Source organism: Pseudophryne corroboree, chromosome 4, assembly GCF_028390025.1.
Source record: "Pseudophryne corroboree isolate aPseCor3 chromosome 4, aPseCor3.hap2, whole genome shotgun sequence".
NCBI lineage: Eukaryota > Metazoa > Chordata > Amphibia > Anura > Myobatrachidae > Pseudophryne > Pseudophryne corroboree.
Window position 1 is genome coordinate 421,782,414 of NC_086447.1, and position 21,910 is coordinate 421,804,323.

At 41.2% G+C, this 21,910-nt stretch overlaps 1 protein-coding gene across 9 annotated transcripts in view; it reads left to right on the plus strand.

The window, feature by feature from the left end:
• MYO6 (myosin VI) overlaps positions 1-21,910 on the plus strand; it is a 449,562-nt gene that overhangs the window by 333,659 nt on the left and 93,993 nt on the right. For all 9 annotated transcript variants that reach the window (XM_063916839.1, XM_063916841.1, XM_063916842.1 and 6 more), the window contains exons 19-22: positions 11,641-11,679; positions 14,531-14,624; positions 17,959-18,089; positions 18,264-18,341. In XM_063916839.1, the coding sequence (XP_063772909.1) occupies positions 11,641-11,679; positions 14,531-14,624; positions 17,959-18,089; positions 18,264-18,341 (342 nt within the window). The remainder of the gene's footprint in view (positions 1-11,640; positions 11,680-14,530; positions 14,625-17,958; positions 18,090-18,263; positions 18,342-21,910) is intronic.

Sequence of the window (21,910 nt, forward strand, 5' to 3'; positions counted from 1 at the left end):
ATCCCCCTGGTAGGCCTATAGTCTCAGGAATAGGGTCCGTGACCTCCAATCTCTCAGAATTCATAGATTACTTCTTGCAACCCTTAGTGTCTAAATATCCATCACACCTTAAGGACACCAGGGCTTTTCTCAATGATTTAGAGAGAATAAAATGGAAAGATGGAGACATTTTGATGACAGCTGATGTACGATCACTGTACACTACCATTGAACATCAGACGGGAATTTCAGCTGTCACCAAGGCCCTGTCTAACAGTGATTTGAAGGAATCTCTACAGGATTTCATTCTGAAAGGGGTTGCATTTATTTTGAAAAACAATTATTTTTCTTTTGATGGGGTTTTTTATGTGCAGGACGTTGGCACAGCCATGGGCACTAGGTTCGCTCCGAGTTATGCAAACATCTTTATGGGACAATGGGAGGAGTCTACTATCTGGAACTATAGTTCCTTCGGAGCGAACCTAGTATCCTGGAGGAGATACATAGACAACGTCTTTTTTATCTGGAGAGGTGATATAGACAGTCTTGAACAATTGTATCTTGATCTTAATGCAAATTCAGAAAATATATTTTTTACCTTTTGAAAGCAGTTGCGAAAGCATACATTTTTTAGACATCACTGTTTTTATTGAAAATAATAAACTCGAGACGAAAACATTTATCAAACCAACAGACTCAGGGGCATATATTAATGCCAAGAGTTGCCATCACTCTAATTGGCTTAGTTCCATTCCGGACAGCCAATTTATGAGATTAAAACGTAACTGCACTAAAGCGGAATCATATGAAATACAAGCAGAGATGATGAAATCTAAATTTTTAGCTTCGTGTTATTCAGGGGATAGGATAGAGGAAACAAAGGCCAGGATTTCAAAGATCGACCGTGCAGATCTGTTGAAACCAAAAGGCGAGAATACTAAGGATAGGGATACAAAGTTTGATTGGACATTCATAACGTCTTTCAGCAGTCAGCACAAAACACTGGAAAAATATTTAAATAAACACTGGGGGATCCTGCGAAAGGACCCCATCATTGACCAGTTGTTACCAGAAAGACCGAAATGTATCTTCAGGAGGGCTCCTAATTTAAAGAATAATTTGGTCAAGAGTGCACAGCCCAATAAAAAAACTATGTGTACAGTAAAATCTAAGGGCTACTGCCGGTGTGGCATGTGTATCGGATGTAGGAATATACCACATGGGAGTGGAAAGATACCCGAACTAAGAATCAATAACAATGATTTTAAGATACAGGATTTTATAACGTGCAACAGTACTAATGTTGTGTACGCCATTGAGTGTTCTTGCAACCTGTGGTACATCGGACGCACCTCAAGGGCTCTCAAAATCAGAATTAGTGAGCATCTGAGAAATATAAAAAGGGGTTAACCACTCATGCACTTTCTGAACACTTCAGAGTCCATCATAATAGCAATATAACGGGTATTAAACGTTTTTGTGGTATAAGACATATTAAAAGCCAATGGAGGAAGAAGGATGTGGCTTGTCAGCTAGCAAGGGCAGAAATGCAAGCAATATATGACCTTGACACACTTAAGCTTGGAGGACTCAATTAGTGATGAGCGGATTCGGTTTTACTCGGTTCTCAAAACCGAATCTTATTGGCTCACTGATGTCACGTGTTTTGGATAGCCAATAAGATTCGGTTTTGAGAACCGAGTAAAACCGAGTAAAACCGAATCCGCTCATCACTAGACTCAATGCGGACTTTGAAATTAAGTGGTTTTTAAATTAATATGAGTTGGAACCATTATGAGTCCTTTTATATTGGTATGAGTTTTAGCTTTTAAATTAAAGTTTTTTAGGTACCGATATTTATAAGTTTTAACTTTCCCCTTTTTAAATGTGTCACTTGTTTGTAGCACTATTCCCATATACTTTGTATCATTTTCTGTAGGTTATGTTTACTATTTCCATAGTAACCTACAATGGGACGAGACCGGAAGTGACGTATCGCTATACTTCTGGAATTTGGAATTCTGTCAAGCGTATTAAAGGATTTGATTATTGAATGACCCAGGAATAGACACCACACAATGACACCATGTATTAATGAGAGGGCCGTCGATGGGACGGGCTGCCCGGTGAAAGTACGGGAGCCGTGGTTACCATGGTTTCCTTGTTGTGCCGGAAATAACACAACAGGAAGTCCCGTGCACAGCAATGAATCATGGGACTTGTAGGCAGTTTGTGTCTAGAGATTCAGCTGTGCAAGGCGAACGTTCATTGGACATGGGTAGTTTAAATACAGGACGGACCTGTTGAAGGCATACTCACCTTGATTAAGGCCCCAGACTGGGGAAGAAACGCGTTGGTGGAGGAGGGAATCCGGCTGGTGATTTGCCATTTGCACTGACGGTAAAGCCGGGACCGCCAGTCACCATTTGAGAACGTATTTGAACTGTTTAAATCACAGTTCCAATCAATCTGGTAATTATTCCATTTATCACCTGCCTGGAAAGCCTCTTTATAAAAGAAGAAATGCCTTGCACTGCACTTTATGCTTATTGTTGAATTTTTATCCATTGCACTGTTTGTTTGTTTATTATATGTGCATTAAAATTGTGTTACACTATATGCACTTTTTTTCTATTTCCATATTCCCATTGAAACAACGGGACAGTGGCTGAAAATTAATTGGAAAAGCGCTGGTTAAGTTATTACTTCATTTTCTTGTATTTCGGTGAGGGGTTAAGGATACCTCTAGAAGTAATCGATTGATTAGCTGCTATATGCGCACGGGACTCCTCCTTTAACTATTGTTTTGATCATGTTTTTCATTTGGCTGTGCCAAGGAGGACTGACACATGTACAGATTCCCCCAAGAAATTACAATTTTCCAAATAATGGGGTAATTCCAAGTTGATCGCAGCAGGATTTTTGATAGCAATTGGGCAAAACCATGTGCACTGCAGGGGAGGCAGATATAACATGTGCAGAAAGAGTTAGATTTTATTTCTGTGCAGGATATATACTGGCTGCTTTATTTTTACACTGCAAATTAGATTGCAGATTGAACACACCCCACCCAAATCTAACTCTCTCTGCACATGTTATATCTGCCTCCCCTGCAGTGCACATGGTTTTGCCCAATTGCTAACAAAAATCCTGCTGCAATCAACTTGGAATTACCCCCAATGTTTGTGATTTGTTAAACATTTTCTTGCTGCCCACAATGGCCTTCCCTGTAAAATCACTGAAGGAACTTCTGTATGTTTGCTAGTTGGTTTTATGGCTGATTTTGTTTCAGCACACTGGGAAATAGGTATTTTATTAATTTGCTATTGTTTCTCTGGAATATCATAGAAATATATTCTAGAGTAGATAATCTCAACATTTGCTCTCAGTGGACTTCTCAGACTGTTCTCACAGATTTGATCTAGTTATTAAGCATAGACTTTCTTTGCAGTTTAATGTCCAGAGGTAGAATATGGCATGTCACATAAGAAAATTAGTTTTACGGTCCAGCAATCCAGCTCATGCTCTGCTCTTTTGTGCAGGGGCCCGGTGCTCTTCCATAATACTCTTCTGAACATATGCCGAGCCTTATTTTAAGTCACCCATATGTTTTATTATTACGCCATCACTCAAATACTTCAACCAAATAAATAAAGACACAGACAACTGTATAGATTGGAAAATTGAGGTCACAGCCAAATTTATTTAAATTCGAATCTGGAATTAGAAATCTTAATCACTGGTGGCGAAAAAAGCAGTGCCAACTCAGCCATGCCTTAAAAACTTTTAATCATTAAACAAATGGGGCAGAGTTTCTGCCCCTTGCGCAATCCATCTTGGGTAGAACCATCTCCCCTTAACTAGCACAGCGCTGGTCCCTCCTTAAGATGGTGACCTGGTCCTCCCCTGAGGTAGTGACCGACTCGCCTTTTCTCAAAGGGGAAATGCTAGCCAAGCTCTGCTGCGCTAAATTGAGCCGTCGATAAGCACTGCTTTCCGCCCGCTGCGCCTCGCCTTGCTGGAATAACTCTTAAAATATATTCCAACGGGAAAAAACATTTAATTGACATTAAGAAAAATTAACCTTTGCCGGGTGGGTGGGTGGGATCCCAAAATGGCAAGAGGAATTTGAATTCCTCAGCCCTGCCCTATATAAACTCAAACGACCCGCCTACTAAACAAATTCCATTGGCTAAATGATTGATTGACAGCCTTAACCTCCTCTTCACCCCTAGCAAACTAAAAAAACAGTTTCAGCCAGCTCAGCTTCATAACAAACAGGGTGCTTATATTCTCTCTGTCCTATGCAGTCCCTCGCTCATTTTAAGTCACCCATATGTTTTATTATTACGCCATCACTCAAATACTTCAACCAAATAAATAAAGACACAGACAACTGTATAGATTGGAAAATTGAGGTCACAGCCAAATTTATTTAAATTCGAATCTGGAATTAGAAATCTTAATCACTGGTGGCGAAAAAAGCAGTGCCAACTCAGCCATGCCTTAAAAACTTTTAATCATTAAACAAATGGGGCAGAGTTTCTGCCCCTTGCGCAATCCATCTTGGGTAGAACCATCTCCCCTTAACTAGCACAGCGCTGGTCCCTCCTTAAGATGGTGACCTGGTCCTCCCCTGAGGTAGTGACCGACTCGCCTTTTCTCAAAGGGGAAATGCTAGCCAAGCTCTGCTGCGCTAAATTGAGCCGCCGATGAGCACTGCTTTCCGCCAAATTCGAGGGCTTCCAGACTTCGATACCGCCACCACCAACAACTAAATACCTCACACTTCCTTCAAACCATCCACCAAGGCTGTGACAAATAATTCCATACCCATCTTAGACAAATGCACCCCGTCCAATCTATACAATTCCACTTTCTCGTAACGTAACTCTGGGTGCTTTACCACCTGACCTCCTAAACTAAGGACATACCTGGAAATTGCAGCATTAACTTTTCTCCTCACTCTATCCAAAGCTGCTCCACCTTGAGTGCCCCTCCAAAATCTACGTGGTATAATTTCTGACCATAACAACTTAACCAGCGGCCAACGCTCCGTAACCAAATTAAAATATCTTTTCATTTCGTTAATTCAATACCTTTACAGGTACCCAAATCATTACTACCTAAATGCACAACTAAACAATCTGGGGCACCCCATTTGCCTTCACAATCCGAAAGTAAACTCAATAAACCACTCCATCTCATACCTCTTATACCTATCCACCTACTATCGAAAGGGAATGACTTAGCCACTTGATGCCTACCGGCCCAATAGACATAAGAATGACCTACAATCCACACCCGGCTTGATAATGTCAAAAAACCTGTAATAAAAGGTAAATGAAATGATTTGTTTAATAACATAAATTCCATTCAAATTTCGCAGGGAAAGGGAAAACTTAGCTATTTGGGTGACCCAGATGGAGGTGAACAACACCAAACCTCAATCGTTTTGTGAGGAAAAAAGGTGAAAAGAACTCCAAACCCCCTTTAACGGCGGGTAGCTTAAGGCCCTGAGATTCACAAATAACAAACTCGCAGGAAGCTTCGCTTTAACGCAACTTATCTCCGCGGATGTAACCATTATAAGCATCCGACTTCCAACGCCCTAAACGCTTAATTTCTTCGCCCGAAGAACCTGCCGCTGCTGCACAAGTCGCTGCTCCTATTCTAAACGAATGCGTCCCGTATTGTTCTAATGGAAGATCCAATGCTATCAAGCATTTTTTAAAAACGCTGGTAAACTGAAATCTCGATAAAGGAATAAGATCCCTATGAACCAACCATTGCCTCCCCCCACTTGGACGATTTTGGCAATAAATCTCTGCCAATTTTACTGGGCAAATACTCGGCTCCGGATGCGCAGGAACAGAGATCCATTTACCTTTTCCTAGCTGATCCATTTTAGAACGCTGAATTTTAACAAGCATCATATCTCTTTTAATAACAACATCCCCTGCCATAATACCAGTCTCTGCTGACCTTTTACTCTTTGCCACTAATTCCCCTATCCTTAAAGCACCGAAAAAGGCTAATACGAATGCTAAACTAAAAAGATTTATTTCATAATCGCCTAACGCAATGCCTGAAACCGCAGTTACCAAATCTTTCAAAAGACCTATATCAATTGGTCTACGATCATCGCTAAATCTTAACTGCTCCTTAGCCCATCCTCTCAACGCCCTTGCAAGAATAAATGATTTAGTGGGATCTATTAAACCTTCCAAGCGCGAAAAATAAGATATTCCTGCTAAAGCGCTTGACATCGCCGCCTTGGAACGACCTCTCTCATGCCATAACCATACGAACTCTAAAATCGCATCCTGCCAACTCTTACCCCTACCACTGGAGGCCATGTACTCCTGCCAATCACCCCAAGCTGCAGAATAAGCTCTCAACGTTCCAGGGGCCAGTGCTTTCAACGCCAATGCCTTCATGCCGGCTTGATGATCTGCCATACAAAATCAGGACATGACAAACCATTCACCTTAGCTGATGGAGCTAATCTCCTAAATCTGTCCCATTGAAAAGGAGACAAAGCATCCGCTATCTCATTCTCAACCCCGGGCATATGCTTAGCATTTAATTCAATGTTTCTCTGCAGACACCTTAAAGTTAAATGTCTCAGCAACCTCAGCGCATGCGAGCATGAGGTCTTCTGGTTATTAATCGCCTGAACTACCCCCAGGTTGTCGCACCAGAAAACAATTCTTCGATTACTAAGCTTAATTCCCCATATCTCAATCGCTACGATTATCGGAAAAAGCTCAAGCAAAAGCATACTGCTAGTAAGACCCTTAACTCGCCATTCCTCTGGCCAAGTCCCAGCGCACCACTCGCCCTCAAAATATGCACCAAAACCTAACGAACCTGAAGCATCGGTGAAAAGTTGAAGCTCACTATTATTGAGTTCTTCATGCAACCAAATGCGAACCCCGTTAAAATCTTGCAATAAAAGAAGCCAAATCCTACAATCCTCTTTCAAATCTGCTGATATACGGATCATATGATGCGACCTCTTAACACCTGCGGTAGCTCTTTCTAACCTACGACTAAAAACCCTTCCCATCGGCATGACCCTACAGGAAAAATTTAACAAACCTAAAAGTGACTGCACTTGCTTCAAAGACATCTTTTTTGCCGCAATAAAATTCTCTAACAAATTCCTTAAACGATTCACTTTTTCCGAAGGCATTCTACAAAGCCCTGCTTCAGTATCAATTTCTATACCTAGGTAGGATAAACGTGTCACTGGTCCTTCAGTTTTATCCTTCGCTATAGGTACCCCCATGACTGTAAATAATGATTGAACTGAAAAAAGCAATTCCTGACATTCTGAGCTATCTGCATGACCAACCAATAAAAAATCGTCCAAATAATGGGCGACTCCCGACTGCCCAGTTCCTGCTACTATGCACCACTGCAAAAACGAACTAAAACATTCAAAGTAAGAACATGAGACTGAACAGCCCATAGGCAAACACCTATCTACAAAAAATTGACCATCCAGTTTAAAACCCATATACTTAAATGAATCGGGATGCAGCGGTAACAATCTGAAAGCAGATTCTATGTCCACTTTTGCCAATAGAGCTCCAAAACCAAAACTTTGTACCAACACGATAGCATCCTCAAATGATTGATATTTAACGCTACAAAACAAAGGATCTAATGCTTCGTTTATTGAGCCCCCTTCCGGGTAAGAAAGGTGCTGAATAATCCGAAATTTCCCAGGCTCCTTTTTCGGAACTACGCCCAAAGGAGAAATGCAAAAATCAGCCAAAGGCGGGCTCTTAAAAGGGCCACACATACGACCTAAACTAACCTCCGCCGCAATTTTAGCCCTTACCACCTCTGGCAGATCTCTAGCTGACTTAAGATTCCTCTTGGCTAAAACTAAAACAGGCCTAATTACTGGCAAATTGAAACCAAACTTAAAACCTTTTAACAAGAAAACCGCCTCCTCCCTGAGAGGATAGCGGCCCAACCAACGCTCTAAGACTTCTAACTTTACTGGCGATTCCGCCTTACCTAGGAACTGCTCTATGTTCCCCCCTACCTGCTGACTGACCTGTGGGCCTATTGCAATCTTTCGCTGCATGTACCCCTCCGCACAGCAAACAGGCGTGTCTGTAACGACATGTTGTTCCTCTACTACATTGTGCGTTATTGAACGCATAACATTTCCCTCTTCCTGCTGTGCTAACACCGGATCTGGCCTGAAAGGGCTGCCTGCGTCCTACCAAATCCGTGGCTGTCCTACTGCCTTGGGTCACCTCCAACCAGACTTCAACGTCTTTGAACCCTAAGCTTAAAATTTTTTGACCATCTTGCTTCTTTCTAAATAATTTGTCGTACTGACGCCAAACGTTATTTCTAGCCGTCAAGTACATATTGTGCACTAGATGAAAGTACTTTAAAACATTCAAAAATTCAGATGGCCGAGACTCTATATAACAAGCCGCAAATACATGCATTCCTGAAAGCCATTTAGAATAACTCCTTCTTGCTTCCTCGGCTGCCGGCCCACCAGCTTTTGCCGTATTTAATGCTTTCTTAGCGTCATGCGTGATTGCAAACATGTCTACAAAACGGCCCTTCTTAATTCTTTCCTTCACCTTAGACCTAACCCCCCTCAATATCGCCGTATTAGCGCAATGGACACTATCTCCTGACGCATCGGGAGCCGAGCTGGATGCTACACTACGCGCTCCCCTTAGAACCTTTACGCTTCCCTCTGAGATGCTGTACAAATGTTCGCATAAATTTCCGCGGATTCTCTAGCGAACTAGATGAATCCGATGAATCTTCTGAATGGGATAAATTCGCGCTAAGCAGCACTTCAGCGCTTTTCTCACCTGTTCCTGACGTGGAAGGACCTGCATCCAAATCCCCTGTACTCGCTTGTCCCTCGTTGTGCGGCGCGCCCACCGCATCTTGACTCGTTGCTTGTGGGTCCACTGTAGTCAACGCATCTAACGACACTGCCTGAGAAGGTACAACCTGCGGGCTTAATAAAACTGCATTAATCCCTGCCTGAGCAGATGAATCTGACACCGTAGGTGCATCCAATGGCGTCTGCACCCCAGGAAGCAAAAGAGGCATGATAACAGGCGACTGCCTCGGGGACGGAGGCCTAACCGGGGGAGGGGCCTGAGGCAAAGGTGGTAAACCAAAATGCTGCGAGTTTGCAAATTGGCTCGGTATTGCTTGAACTAATTGCCCGAATTGATTAATTAACTGCGGAGCCGATGCAAACCGGGCAAAATTTGGAACTATATGCGGCTGATAAAATTGGCCTACGTTTTGATGTAATTGAGGGTTAAAAAACTGCTGTTGCCCTGCGAAAGGCAAATGCATTAACTGCTGATCAACTTGATTAAAATATGGCGACCAAGCTACCTGCGTGGGCTGCGCACCACCTACGGCTTGATTGTGTATAGGGGCCTGCATTCTGTATAAAGCCCCTGTTGCATCCATGCCTGTCATCATCCTTCTCCGCTGGTTAGTAATGCTAGGAGCATTCACTGAATGCCTCCCAACATTCCCAACACCTCCAGATGTGGGGGAGCTTAATAAATTCACTCCCCCTTGCATAAATGCTGGTGACTGATTATTACCGCCCGCAGTCACCCCCCCAGCTCCTGAAGCTGTGGGTGATGACTGCAAGGCAGCGTTGCTAACTAAAATGTTGTCGGGGGCGGGGCTTATCGCCGCTGCCGCCGAGACCCCCGACTCACTAACTACTACTGAGGATGGCCGGCGGGGGGTGCCTGCGGGGCTGGCGGACGCACTTGCCAGCCATGCCCGCAGCACCGAAGGGGAGGGAGACGCTGGCACGCCAGCCGCAGCCGCGGCTGACGGAGCTCCGGCGGCGGTGATTGTGCGACGAGACCCGCGCACAGTGAAGCGCCGGGCTCCTCTCACCGCCGGAGAAGCAGCAGCGGCTGCAAGCGGTCTGGCTGCCTCAACCAAACGGCGAAGGGGGTGAGCACTACGACGGGGACGGGGCATCCTGAGGTAAAATACAACACCCTGACAAATACCTGACAGGAAATTGAATATAAACTTTCTTATAAAACAACAATATTATTCAGTTTAGTAAATTATGAGTTAACCCAATAATATTAAGGACTGTAACTGGAAAATTTAAACTTCTAGCTAAATATCAAACAAGCTGAAAAACCTGTGTGAATGATACCAATACAATACCACATCCAGGGATCCCAAAATGGCAAGAGGAATTTGAATTCCTCAGCCCTGCCCTATATAAACTCAAACGACCCGCCTACCAAACAAATTCCATTTGGCTAAATGATTGATTGACAGCCTTAACCTCCTCTTCACCCCTAGCAAACTAAAAAACCAGTTTCAGCCAGCTCAGCTTCATAACAAACAGGGTGCTTATATTCTCTCTGTCCTATGCAGTCCCTCGCTCATTTTAATCATAATAGGAGCAGATTATAAATAAAAAAATAGAACTTGTCTGTTTCCACATACATTTAGCTTGATCAAGATTGAACACATCTGTAAATGCATTTTAAACCTCTGCATTGGGGTGTATTCTATAGCTGTCAGAGGCTGCCGTCTTGACGGAAAGACGGCAGCTTCAGACAGATTTCGGTCGGAAGGGGTTCCGACCTATTCAATATGGGCAGTTTTTTTCCAACACGTTGGAAAACACGTGGGATCCGCGTGCTTCAATCAGAAACGGGGCCAAATCCGTCAGGTTTTGGCCCCCTTTCTGACAATCTCAATTTGACTTTTAAAAAAAGTCTGATTGAGGTGAAGAGACGGGGAGCGGTGTGGCGGGCTACGGGTAGTGGTGTGGCGGGCTACGGGGAGGAGGGGCTGGCAGGTACCTTGACGACCGTCCCCCGGCCAGGCACCTCTCTCCCTGCAGCACGGCACTTGGCAGCCGTGATGTTCGGCTCCAGCAGCTCCCTGTGTTCTCACACACGGGGAGCTGCTGATAGCCACACGGACACCGGCCAAATCCGATAGTACCATTAGGCTCAAATCCGACAGTTGGATTTGGCCACTCTATTGAATAGGGGTTGTCGGATCCATTCCTAAAAATGCATGTCGGAATGGATCCGACTGTTATTGAATATTCCCCATTGCCTACATTAACGCAGTGTGGTTTTTATTTGTGTTTGTTACCTATGGGTAACCATACCTTTTGACATGCTGCACATGACAAATTTTAGTAACAAATTGGTTTAGAACATAAAAGTCCTTTTGTCTCTTATCATGGCATTTCATTCACCAAAAATGCTCCTTTCACCTGCGTAATCTGTTGTGGGAGGGGATATGCTTCCTCCAACATATTGGTTTCATTGTTGTAATGTTTATTCATTGTGTCTTTCCTGTATTTAGTGTTTTTATACTTTCTTTACAGAAAATAGTTGTAAGTTCAACTATTCATCACTTGAATAGTGAGTAGCAAAATCTGTATTCATGTAAACATTTGTCTTATTAAAAGCTTTTGTAATCCGTTGTTTTGACTGCACGTCCAGGTGCCATTACACTATGAAAACATGCACTGCTTGACAGTTAATGCATGCAACCTTCTCACCATGCTACATGTGTCTATACAATGTACAAGCAATTATCTATCCTGTATTGAAACTTTTTTTTATTGTTTTTTCTTCACAGACCCAATTAAATCTGCTACTTGAAAAACTTCGTAGCACGGTAGGAAAGCAACATTATTTTCTTTGTGTTGTGAAAATTAATTATTCATGACTGCATCCGCCAATGCAATTTTTTCAAATAGATTTGAAAATAATGGTAAAATAATTAATTTCTTGCATTCATCTACATTTGCACCTGCAGAGTATTACTGTGCCCTGCTAACATAGTTTGATAATGTTTTTGGAAGCGTGATAATCTGCCAGCAATGTGTCTCTATGAATGCAGTAGTAACGCTGATAAGCAGCTACACCGGATAAGCTTAAAGTATGTGTGATAGCCAAATGGAAGCACAAATTAGAAGATAAAGATGCAAACACTCAAAGCTCTAGTCACACGCATTCTGCCAAGTGAATACATTTTCTTTTCTGCAATGTAAATGTCAAGCTAAGTGACAAAGTGTGTCGTGGAAACATTTCAGCCTTATTTCTCTATAACTAAAGTTTTTATTAAATTATGCTTTACATACACTAATTGAACAAGTTACTTAAATATAATCTTAGTAATTTAAGACAATAATGGAACCTCAATACTGTATTTATTTTAGTCGGTTACAGTACCATATTCTGTATTCCTGCATTAAAATGTTTAAATCACCAGGATACCATATTCTATCTATACCGCATGTTTGCTTAATGTTTTAGTGAATTTCCTTGTTGTCGTCTCTAGCTCTGATAACACAAATGATAAAAAAAAAAAAAAAGATTTAGGTGGGAAATCAATTGTGGCTGAAATATTTTTTGAGGGCAATTCAATTGCAGTTCATTTTTTGAGGGTGAATTCTCGGATCCCTGTGTTTTTGCACAAAAATGGCTGTTAAAAAACGGAGTAATTGAATTATCCCGCCATATGATAATTTTTGTGGTAAAACTGGATCGCGGGTAATTGGATTCCAACCTCAGTCACCCACAATATACAAGTTCCATATATGAAATAAATCAAATTAATCAGCACAGACACGTGATTTGTCCTAGTTGCATGGCATTGCAACTAAGACATATTTTCTACAAAAAACATATGTCAACATTATCAGAGTTGCATGGGACCTGACAACTTACTTACGCTGGGTATCTTGCACTGAGTGGTATATTGAGGCTGGATGTATGAGGACGCATCTGTAGGATCTGGGATAAGTTCCCATATCCATGTGTTTTCATGGCCGATATCGCAAAAACGGGTAATTTATCTGGGATTTTCTTTTGCCTCCTTCTGGGCAGGTGATAAAAAAAAATCCCGGATAGTGGCGCTTCCGGGGCTAATTGGAAAGCTCCCGGGGGACCAATTAGCCGCTGTAAATTACTGCCGATAATTGAATTTTCCCCGTGGGCATTAGGGTAACTGTACTATGGCTTTGGGGAGCAGGAATACTTTGTGCTTTAGCACATATAATACGGAAAATCTGTTTTTAGTTTTTTTTTTGTGAAGACATCCTTTCCAGTGGTAAAATATATTTTCTGCTATGTTAAACGGACATTTTGAGTTTGGGTGCACCTACATACATAAATTAGTGTGTATGTGCTCTGTGTTCTCAGACAGAAGCCCCACGTGCTAGAATGTTTTTGTTGGGTTTTATTTTAATACAAATTATGCTTTTGGGAATCCTTTAAATTACATGGCTTAAAAGCTAAAAACCATGTCTGAACCCTGGTAAACCATATAATTGTAAACAGCGGTGGCTCCTACCTTTAGTGTATGAAGAAGGGCTGCTTACTGAAGCCTGGTCTCGCAGTCCCGGAGCGAGGAAACGCCTACCAATGAGACTGCCTGTAGTGTCTGTGACTGGCAGGTAGGACTTCCAGTAGGAAGTCAGTGCAGTCTCACAGACAGCATCTGGCTTCACTGACACTGATCTGGGTGGCGGATTTTTCTATGGCGGGGGCTGCAGTCCATAGGTAAAAACAGCAACAGATTGTAATGGTATTCCTATTTGTGCTTAACCTAAAAATGCTGCAATTTTCTGGTGTACAATTACTGTACTTGTGTAGGCAGTTTTGGCTGCTCACTAGCTATAAATGCAATCCTTTTTATCCGACTCATCCTGTGCTATATAAGCACTGGGACTATAACAAGCAATTGGGGCTGTTGTGTACTACTCCAGTTCAGTTATTGATCAGCCTTTTCTAAACAAGGGATGATACTTGAGGAACATATTTTTATAGAAGGAAAAGATTTCTGTTCAGCAACAGCCCTGCTAAATGCTTTCATTCCAGATTGCTCTATAAACACATCTTATTAAACACAAACACTTGTTTTTTAACAGCTATTGATATAGCGCCAGCATATGTTGTTGCGCTTTACAATTAGAACAAACAGTAATAAAACAAGACTATGTAATAGTTAAGTCTTTAAGTTTTTATTATGTATTATCTATATTGTGCCCTCTAGAGTGTAAATCTGTGAAGATGAGATTGTTCTAGTGTACTTGCATCCAGTTATTCTGTGTAATAGTCAAAGTTAACAATGACATACTTACAGTGTGTGTGCTATCCAAGGACATTTATTATTCTTGTGACACATTTTGCTAAGTCAGGGTGGTCAATAAATGCATCAGAATTTGAAGGGCATACATTCACTATTTAAATTACTTGTATGCATTTCACATACATTTTTTTTAAATCTTTGTCTTTTAAAATCATCCTCCGTGTAGCAGGTGAAAAGCATGGATAGATTATTTGCATTGTTGAAATGCTGAACTTGCATAATGTATTTCTTTTTTTTTTCTATTACATTTTAGTGGCTGTTAATTATTTTGCTTTGTGATGACCTAGTTTTACTATATTTCCTGCTTGGTGCAGCCATAAAATAAGTACTGTTCCAGTGTTCTTGTACAAATTATTTTCTGGATTTCCCACAGGGATCTAGTTTTATCCGTTGTATCAAGCCCAATTTAAAAATGACAAGTCATCAGTTTGAAGGCGCGCAAATCCTGTCTCAGCTTCAGTGTTCAGGTAATGTTAATTTCATGTGGTTTTTTTTTAATAGCATCAGTTTGATTAAACAGTATTTATCATAATACATTTCAGGATGTATCGGCATAATACAGATGAGTACTAGGTTCAGGCCGAAGTGAGCACTTATATGTCTGTTGAATGCTGTCCCTGATTTTACTCTGGCAAGTGTAGACCTGTAGCAAGTTTGACTTTGATAGTAACTGATGTTTGAGAATATGTTACCTATTCCATGTCTCTTGTTATTTTCAAAACTTTAGGCAAATGCAGACTTGATCGTTCCTCTGCAAATTTGCAGATGTCTACAATCAGATAGTCTCCGCCCATAGAGTGAAACTCTGCCCTGTGCAAGTGTGCGAATGCATACGTACGCTGTGCAAAAACTTTGCCAGACAGCGGACATCTGCAAATCCGTTCGCAACTCACTCTCCATCTAATGACTTTTCCAGTCTGTATGTAGCCCAGGACTTATTTTTTCCGGACACTCCCAGAAAACGGACAGTTACCACCCACAAACGTCCGCTTCCTGTCATTCACCTTGCGTATGCCTAGCGATCAAAATTCTTGCACCATTCTGTTGCTGTTTGGGCTTGCGCCTGCACATTGCGGTGCATATATGCATGTGCAGTTATTCGATAATCGTCCGCTGTACGATTTCGCACAACAGCGATCAGGCCTGAATTAAGCCCTTAGGCCGAGATTTATCAAGCCTTGGAGAGTGATAAATTGCACAGTGATAAAGTATCACCTCCCAACTGATATTTTTCAAACGCAGCCTGTAACATAGCAGTTAGGAGCTGACTGGCTGGTACTTTATAACTGTGAAAATTATCATTCTCCAAGGCTTGGTAAATCTGGGCCTTTGCTCCCTTTTCTTGTTACCGCCATCATCTTATATTTTCTAAAATAAACACATCCATTTTTTTTATATCATCATCTTTATCTTTATCACAAATAATTATGCAGTATGGTGGTTTAGAAGTTGTACCTCTTTGACATGTATAGGGTTAGAACACTACCATGTTACTGAATTAATTAATTCATATATTTAATGTGCAGCGTTTTGCTGTGGAACGGAATAATCGCTCTCCTAGGGAAGGAAAGCCGCTTGTCTGTGCAGTCATTGCATATATACTTTGTGCCATGCCTCACTGTCACATTTTCTCTATAGGATTTGTTTCCATTTAGTGAAGCTGCAGATGAGGGGATGGCATCAAAAGAAATAATACTTGAGCCCCAGGCAATTTATTTCCATGCCGCTCACCTGCATTTGAATTAGAGCTTCATAGAGAAGTCATTTCTGTTGATTTTCACAATTTTAGGCTTAGCAGGAGTATTCACTCATTAGACTTTTGTGAGTTGCTGTAATTAAAATCACATTTTGCGGTTATATGTTCTTGTGATTTCTTCTTACTGGTTTGATCAAGGAGACCATCCTTAATCCCAGAACATTGTTTTTTTAATGTTGCTTTTCATTTTGAATTTAGAATATAGTTAGTTACAGTAGAATACAAAGCTCCTATTTTCTGCTATTATTGTAGTGGTGAAGTTTAAGGACTCTTTCATAGGGATATATTGTAAGGACTATTAAAGTACCACAAACCACATATACTCAGCGTGGAAAACTACCCAACAATTCATTGTTATTTGGTGTATATTATACTATACTGCCTATCAAAGTTAAATAGGAAAAAAATAGTGTTACAATTAACAAAGACAAAATTTGTAATGTATAATAAATGTAATAATCACTTAATTTTATGAAGCCTTACACATCCCTTCATAAAATTAAGTGATTATTACATTTAGGGCAGGGACATGATGGTGTGATTCAGCATGAATCGGGTCATTGGCCGCTTCCGACTGTGTGTGTATGGGGGGGGGGCGCATAGACACACACACACACACACACACACACACACACACACACACACACACACACACACACACACACACACTCGGAAGCGGCCAATGACCCGATTCATGCTGAATCACACCATCATATCCCTGCCCTCTGTCTCACAATTTTGGTAATCTCGGCATTAGGTAGCGGAACCACAATGACTCGGTTTTGCAGGCACGCACAGGAAGACATTTTACACACATGCAGAGTTACAGATGAGGTACAATGGAACTTGGCATGAGAAAAAAACATGGCTGTTGCTTCGTAACACTTTGTATACAGATTTAGACTCAGTCTTACACAAATATACAAATGTCGCACAACAAATTAATTTGTGTAAGCTAGCAATATAGTTTTTTCACTCCCTGTTTTATTTATATGGATAAAATGCACATTTTGAGCGAGAAACACAATTGGCGCAGTCGAGTCATCTGGGACCTGGCATGATGAGAGTTGCTATTTGCTGCAACTAGAGCAACAGTTTGTGAGGATGCATTTGTATTTTCACTCTTCATATTTTTTTTTCTCAAAATGCATTTGATAAAGCGGTAAGACAGTGCCGCCTCTCAGCGTACCTATCACATTTATCAGTGGTCTGACTGTTAGTGTGCAGGAGAGAATGTGGGGGCAATGAAAAGTATTCAGCTAGTTATTCACTGAGGCTGATACAACATTGGGTCCAGACATTTCAAGCTTTTATTAGCTGTTTGACTGCATTATATTTCTGGCACATAAAATCATCTTTCCTTCCAGACTGCCTGCAGTGTTTGTTAATGCACACAATAAGGAAGACCCTGTTGTATGCCCAATGTCTTTTGTATGGTTATGAATACTATAATATTTTCTCCAACACTTGTATTCTTGTGAATTCTCTGTGACAGTATACTGTATCTTGTCAAAAGGAAAGCAGTTAGCATAGCAAGGTAACTAATGCTGTAAACTGAGGTAGTTGTAAAAAGGTTACAATGATAATTGCACAACATTAATATATTTCTAAATTGATAGAGAACTTACCTGGAGGGCACCCCAAGATCCTCCAGAAGGCACTACAAGGACCAGCATGCCCTCAATCTACTGATCCCATACATGCAAATCAGAACAGTGATATACAAAAATGACAAGTTGTGCAAATCAATTTACTAGCCCATTATGGTGTTCTGGGGAAATTCTGTGTTTTTTCTTGCAAAAAATGTAATTTGTAATGTCTTTAAATCTAACAGTAATTAGGGTTGAGGGAGAACAGCATGAAGAGGGAGCAATGTAATGCTGCTCAAAGGCAATGATCTTGGTGTGGCTGGCCTCTCCGTTACATTTGCACCCAATTTATTCCTTTTTCACTATTCTAAAGCATTCCGTTAGCACAGACCATTTAGGCTTTTGACTTGCTATATGTGATATTTTGAGGTGTTCAGTAGTTTTTCTTCTCTCCAGGAATGGTGTCTGTACTGGACCTCATGCAGGGAGGCTTCCCGTCCCGGGCTTCTTTCCATGAACTCTATAACATGTACAAGAAGTATATGCCTGCAAAGCTGTCTCGCCTGGACCCCAGACTTTTCTGCAAGGTATCCTTCTCCTAGTGAACAGCAATTTTAATTGTACCAAAAAAAAAGTCCTTTATATGCTGTGTAAAATCATCTAGTAAAACTGCTTGTGTTTTAATAATTTATTATCAGCTTTGAAGACTATTTTAAGGGGTATAAATTCAGGCCTATTAATGTGTTTCTTTTATGTTACAGGCTCTGTTCAAAGCCTTGGGCTTAAATGAAAATGATTACAAATTTGGGTTAACTAAGGTGTTTTTCAGGCCTGGCAAGGTAAATGTCTACTTTTTTTCTAAATATTAAATGTAATCTTACCAGGATAAGGGTCTAAGCATTGTGTGATATTTGCCTTCCTTTTATGTGCAAATAAGTCTCCCTTTACCCTTGAATATCAAAATATGCTTGTAAATTAATAAAATGATTTCTCTGTTTAAAGGTGCATTGTTCTCTATAGCTGTCATGTTATATCTTCACATACCAAAGGACCTAGGATATGTTCATGCATGTTGTCAGGCCGTTTCACTGGTTATAAAAAGACTACACCAACATTATAAAGTGACTATCACTGTGCGCAGTGCTGGGGATCAATCACTTCAGCTCTTTTCAGCCGCCAATTACTTTGTACAACACTGCATTATATTTTTATTTATCTATAGACACATTTTAAAAGTAACGTGATATTACATTTAGCGGGGTATCCAATTAGCCACGATAACGTAGTTTCACGATAAATGATCGCATTTGCGATAACTTGGTATCTAGGTAGCGAGAATGACTAATTAGGCGCTTTGATGTTTTTAATTATTTTTAATTGGCCAATGGGAGTAATCGTTTTTTCCCACCTTTTTTATTTTAAGAGTCCCCAAAAATGACCCAAAATACATATTTATACTCCTTTATATGTACCCCAAATTTTATGACAGCACTTATTTTGTGGAAAAAAATAGCCTTTTCTATAATTTTTTTCCCATTTTTAACAAAATGCATATAACAGCCATTTGACCCAATTTAATTGCACCAAATAGGTTTATTATGGCAACTAATAGATTTCTATAACATTTTCTTATGTTAGTTTGACTTTTTTGGGGATACAAGCAGAGTTCCCCATTTTCTCCTATACTTATCTCTGGTCATGCCGGCTAGAATTATTGCGCAAATCCCATTTTCGCCATTTTGGAATAGGATAGCTGCGAATAAAGGGGATCGCACAGTCTGCGATAAGCTGTTTATTTAGGGGAAACAGGTGTGATAACTTTAGCCGTGATCCTGGAAAGCGTTATCACGGCTAATTGGATACCCCATTACTGTTTTTCTTGGCACCCCCGTGCCAGCTGGTGTTGGGGCTGAAATGCTGGTGGTCAAAATACCGACCGCGGTATCCCAATTGTTAGAATCCCGACAGGGTTCAGAAAACACAGTTAACTAACCCCCACTGTTGGGATTCCAGCGCCGGCATTGTGATACTATTCGGGATGCCGGCGTCTGTATTTTGACAGCCAGGATCCTAATTGGATTCCACCAGCTGAACTACTGTGTAGAATTTAATTCAGCCTTTGAGGGGTAGGGGAGACTTTCATTGTTGATGCCATTTACTATCTTTGTCCTGGTGAATATGCGAGTATACTACTTGTGCATAATGAGGATTTCTTATGACTGAGCTTTTGCAGGCTTTTACAGCATACAGTATATATTGTAGCCTAATCCTAAATAAATAATATATAAATAAATAAATATATATACACCATCCATCATCAGACCCTGGCACTCTGGTCTTATGTTTCAGCTGCTCAGGTGCCTTCCCCTCAGACCAGAGTCTGCTGCATACATTTCCAGAATACGGGCGGCACTCAGAGACTTTAAAACTCCAGATGAACTAGGTGGACAAGCCCTTTAGGGCTGCTTTATTGCAATAAAGCAGCCCTAAGGGGCTTGTCCACCAAGTTCATCTGGAGTTTTAAAGTCTCTGAGTGCCGCCCGTATTCTGGGAAAAAAATAAATAAAATATATACAGTATTTGCTGGCGTATAAGACTACTTTTTTGCCCTGAAAAACATGCCTCCAAGTGGGGGGGTCGTCTTATACGCCGGGTGCACTTCAGTTGGGATAGACATAGCTGCCATAGTGGCCTTCCGATACTCGCCCGGTGCCCATAGTGGCCTCCCGATGCCCGCCCACCTCATTCTACTCACCATCCAGTATCGCGCGATATCCAGTGCGGCCGCGGCAGGTCACTAGTGCCAATTACAGGGAGATGCAGGGACTGGCCGGAGGCGCTGCGGTCGTGTTGTGGCCGTACAATGGTGACAATGACAGGTACTGTAATGGCACTAATACTAATACTAATACTAATGGCACTCATGTGAAACCGGTAACACTAAATGCACACAGGGGTATACTTTTATACATTTTACAACTTTCTCCTCGCCCCCTCCCCCCTTCTTATGCATACCTTGATAAATACTCCCTATCCAAATCTCTTATCAGGTCATAATATACAGTATGTCACAAATCTGATGTTCTTTTACGTTTTATTTGGTGTGTGGAAGGGGGTAGTCTTATACGGCGAGTATATAACCAAACTCTATATTTTGAGTGGAAATGTGGGGGGTCGTCTTATACGCCCAGTCGTCTTATACGCCGGCAAATACGGTATATATATATATATATATATATATATATATATATATATAAAATATGTAAATTGGCATGGTGTTGTAGTTGGACCAGGATTGGGTTTTTGCCTGTGTTTGAAGTTGAGCTCAGTCAGTGCCACACACTGTCACATACAAACAGGGCTGCCATCAGAATTTGTGGGGCCTGGGACTGATATACTGTAATAGGCAGGGCACCCACCAAAAATAAATAAATAAAAATAAATTAAATAATAATAATCAAATAAAGAATAATATTAATATTCATTTGTGTATGTATGTATGTATGTATGTATGTATGTGTATGTATATATATAAAAAAAAAAAAAAAATATATATATATATATATATATATATATAAAATTCCTGTGCACATACTGTACTCCTGACAACATATTATGCCCCCGTCACCATATTATGCCACAGTACCTGTCAGGGGTCCCCTTTACCTATTCGCCACTGCTGGTCGCTGTTCGTGGCTACCGCTCTTCAAGTTCAAACTATTGACTGCTATGGGCCTCGTTCGCCCCCTCCCCCTGCTTGCTGCTCATGATGCCCGTCGCCTTCCACGTGCAGCAAACAGTCAGTATTCCGTATGGCCGCCGCCTAATCTAGCATATTTGACAACTGTTTCCTCTGAGGCGGCGTCCATTTTGGGAGGGACATTTTCAATAGTATTCCATATGGAATACTGAGTGTCTGCTGTACTGACACTGCGGGCGACGGTTATCATAGCACAGCAGCGGAAATATCGGCGGGCGGTATGAGCGGCCCGAGCCCTCCCCTCTTTGTCAGAGTGGCCGAGCCCAGGACAATTATACGCACAGCACCCCCTTGATGGTGGCTTTGCATACATATACTAGGCTTACCATCCTATCCCTTTAAACTGGGACTCTCATGAATTACCCAGTTCTGTAGCTGACTTTATTCAAGTTTGCATTTCACTGTGTTTTAATCAGCCATAGTACCTGTGTAATTAATGAGTGTACCAGTTTAAAGGGATTGTATGGTAAGCCTATAACACAACACACATACTATCACACTCTCATGCATAATACACCCTGTCACACTCTCATGCATAATGCACACTGTCCCACTCTCATGCATAATGCACACTGTTACACCCTCATGCATAATGCACACTGTTACACCCTCATGCATAATGCACACTGTTACACCCTCATGTATAAT